General features: G+C 20.1%; 1 protein-coding gene across 1 annotated transcript in view; it reads right to left on the minus strand. All coding sequences in view use genetic code 6, as the record gives it.

Annotated features, from left to right (window-relative positions):
• Nucleotides 1–1,545, minus strand: part of TTHERM_01209750 (transmembrane protein, putative) — a gene marked incomplete at both ends in the record, with an annotated part of 4,243 nt that overhangs the window by 132 nt on the left and 2,566 nt on the right. The window contains 6 exons of the mRNA XM_001018992.4: nucleotides 1–7; nucleotides 194–283; nucleotides 555–644; nucleotides 906–995; nucleotides 1,264–1,353; nucleotides 1,465–1,545. The exon at nucleotides 1–7 is cut by the window's left edge and continues 132 nt beyond it; the exon at nucleotides 1,465–1,545 is cut by the window's right edge and continues 126 nt beyond it. Coding sequence (XP_001018992.4) covers nucleotides 1–7; nucleotides 194–283; nucleotides 555–644; nucleotides 906–995; nucleotides 1,264–1,353; nucleotides 1,465–1,545 — 448 coding nt within the window. The remainder of the gene's footprint in view (nucleotides 8–193; nucleotides 284–554; nucleotides 645–905; nucleotides 996–1,263; nucleotides 1,354–1,464) is intronic.

Genomic DNA, 1,545 nt, shown 5'->3' on the forward strand with positions numbered 1-1,545 from the left:
TAAATTACTAAAAAAAATTAAATAGAATAAATTTTTGAATTAAAAATTATGTTTTCAATCAATTAATAAAAAAGCATTAGGATAAAAGATCAAAATCAATTTAATAAAAAGCTAATAAATAAATTTAAAGAGTTAAATCGTTTTCAATCCACTTTATGTTAAAAAATATCTCAAACAAATAAACTATTTTTACTTAAGATAAAGTTTTAAATTTGAGAGTTTTATGCAATTTGCTAAAGCAGAACCTAAACAAGATGCACCAAATGCACGAATTTCATTGTAGCTTTTTAAATATAAAAAAATAAAAATAATAATTAATTAATTTTAAGGAAAAAATGAAGTAATAATAAGAAATTAATTTGAAACTTGGAATTAAAAAACGGTATTTAACAAACAAAGAACAAAAAATGGACAAGAATAATTAAAAAAGAAAAAAAAATCAAACAAACAAACAAACAAACAAAGCTAATAAATAAATTAATTGAGTTTTATTGTTTTAAATTTATTTTTATATTAAAAAATATCACAATCCAAAAAAAAAAAACTGTTTTTACTAAATTGAAAGTGCCAAATATGTGATATTAGGGCAATTTGCTAAAGCAAAACCTAAGTTTGATGCACCCTCATCACTAAATTTATTGTTACTTTTTAGATATTGAAGAAAAAATATTTAATTAATTACCTATTTAGAAGAAAACTATAAAGAAAAAATATAAAATGAATAAATTAATAATAAAAAAATGAGCTAAATTAACAAAGAAAGAAGAAGAAAAAACATAAGACAAATAAAAAAAGTAAAATTAATCAAATAAAAAGCTAATAAATAAATTAAAAGAGTTATCTAGTTTTCAATTCGTTTTTATATTAAAAAATATCACAACCAAAAAGGAATAAACTATTTTTACATAAGATTAAGTGTCAAATATGAGAGATTAGTGCAATTTGCAATTTCAGAACTTAAGTATGATACACCTACATCACAAAAATAATTGTCACTTTTTAAAAATTAATAAAGTAATATATAATTAGTTAGTTAGTCAGTTAGTAAATTTTAAGGAAAAATGAAATAGTAAGAAATTAACTTATCCATTAAAAATAATATAAAAAGTTGAAAATAATAAAATAAGTTCAATTAACAAAGAAAAAGAAAAAAAACTCAAACAAAAAAATAAAACAATTAATGAATTAAAAGAGTTAATTAAATTGTCTTAAATTCAATTTATTCTTAAAAGTATTTAAATCCAAAACAAATAGACTGTTTACCAAAGCTAAAGTGTCAAATTAGAGAGATTAGAGCATTTTGCTAAACCACTACCTAAACCTAATCCACCTTCTGCTTCAATTTCATTATAACTTTTTTAATATTGAAGAAAATAAAGCAAAATAAATAGAATTAAATGCCTTTTTAATTTTGGATAGCTATACATTAAAAATTATCAAAATCTATAATAGATCAATTTTTACCCCATATAAAGTGTCAAATATGCGAGATTATTGCAATTTGCTAAATGAGAACATAAGCCTGATACACCTTTGCTGCCAATT

The sequence above is a fragment of the Tetrahymena thermophila genome (genome assembly GCF_000189635.1).
Source record: "Tetrahymena thermophila SB210 genomic scaffold scf_8254591, whole genome shotgun sequence".
Taxonomy (NCBI): Eukaryota; Ciliophora; class Oligohymenophorea; order Hymenostomatida; family Tetrahymenidae; genus Tetrahymena; species Tetrahymena thermophila.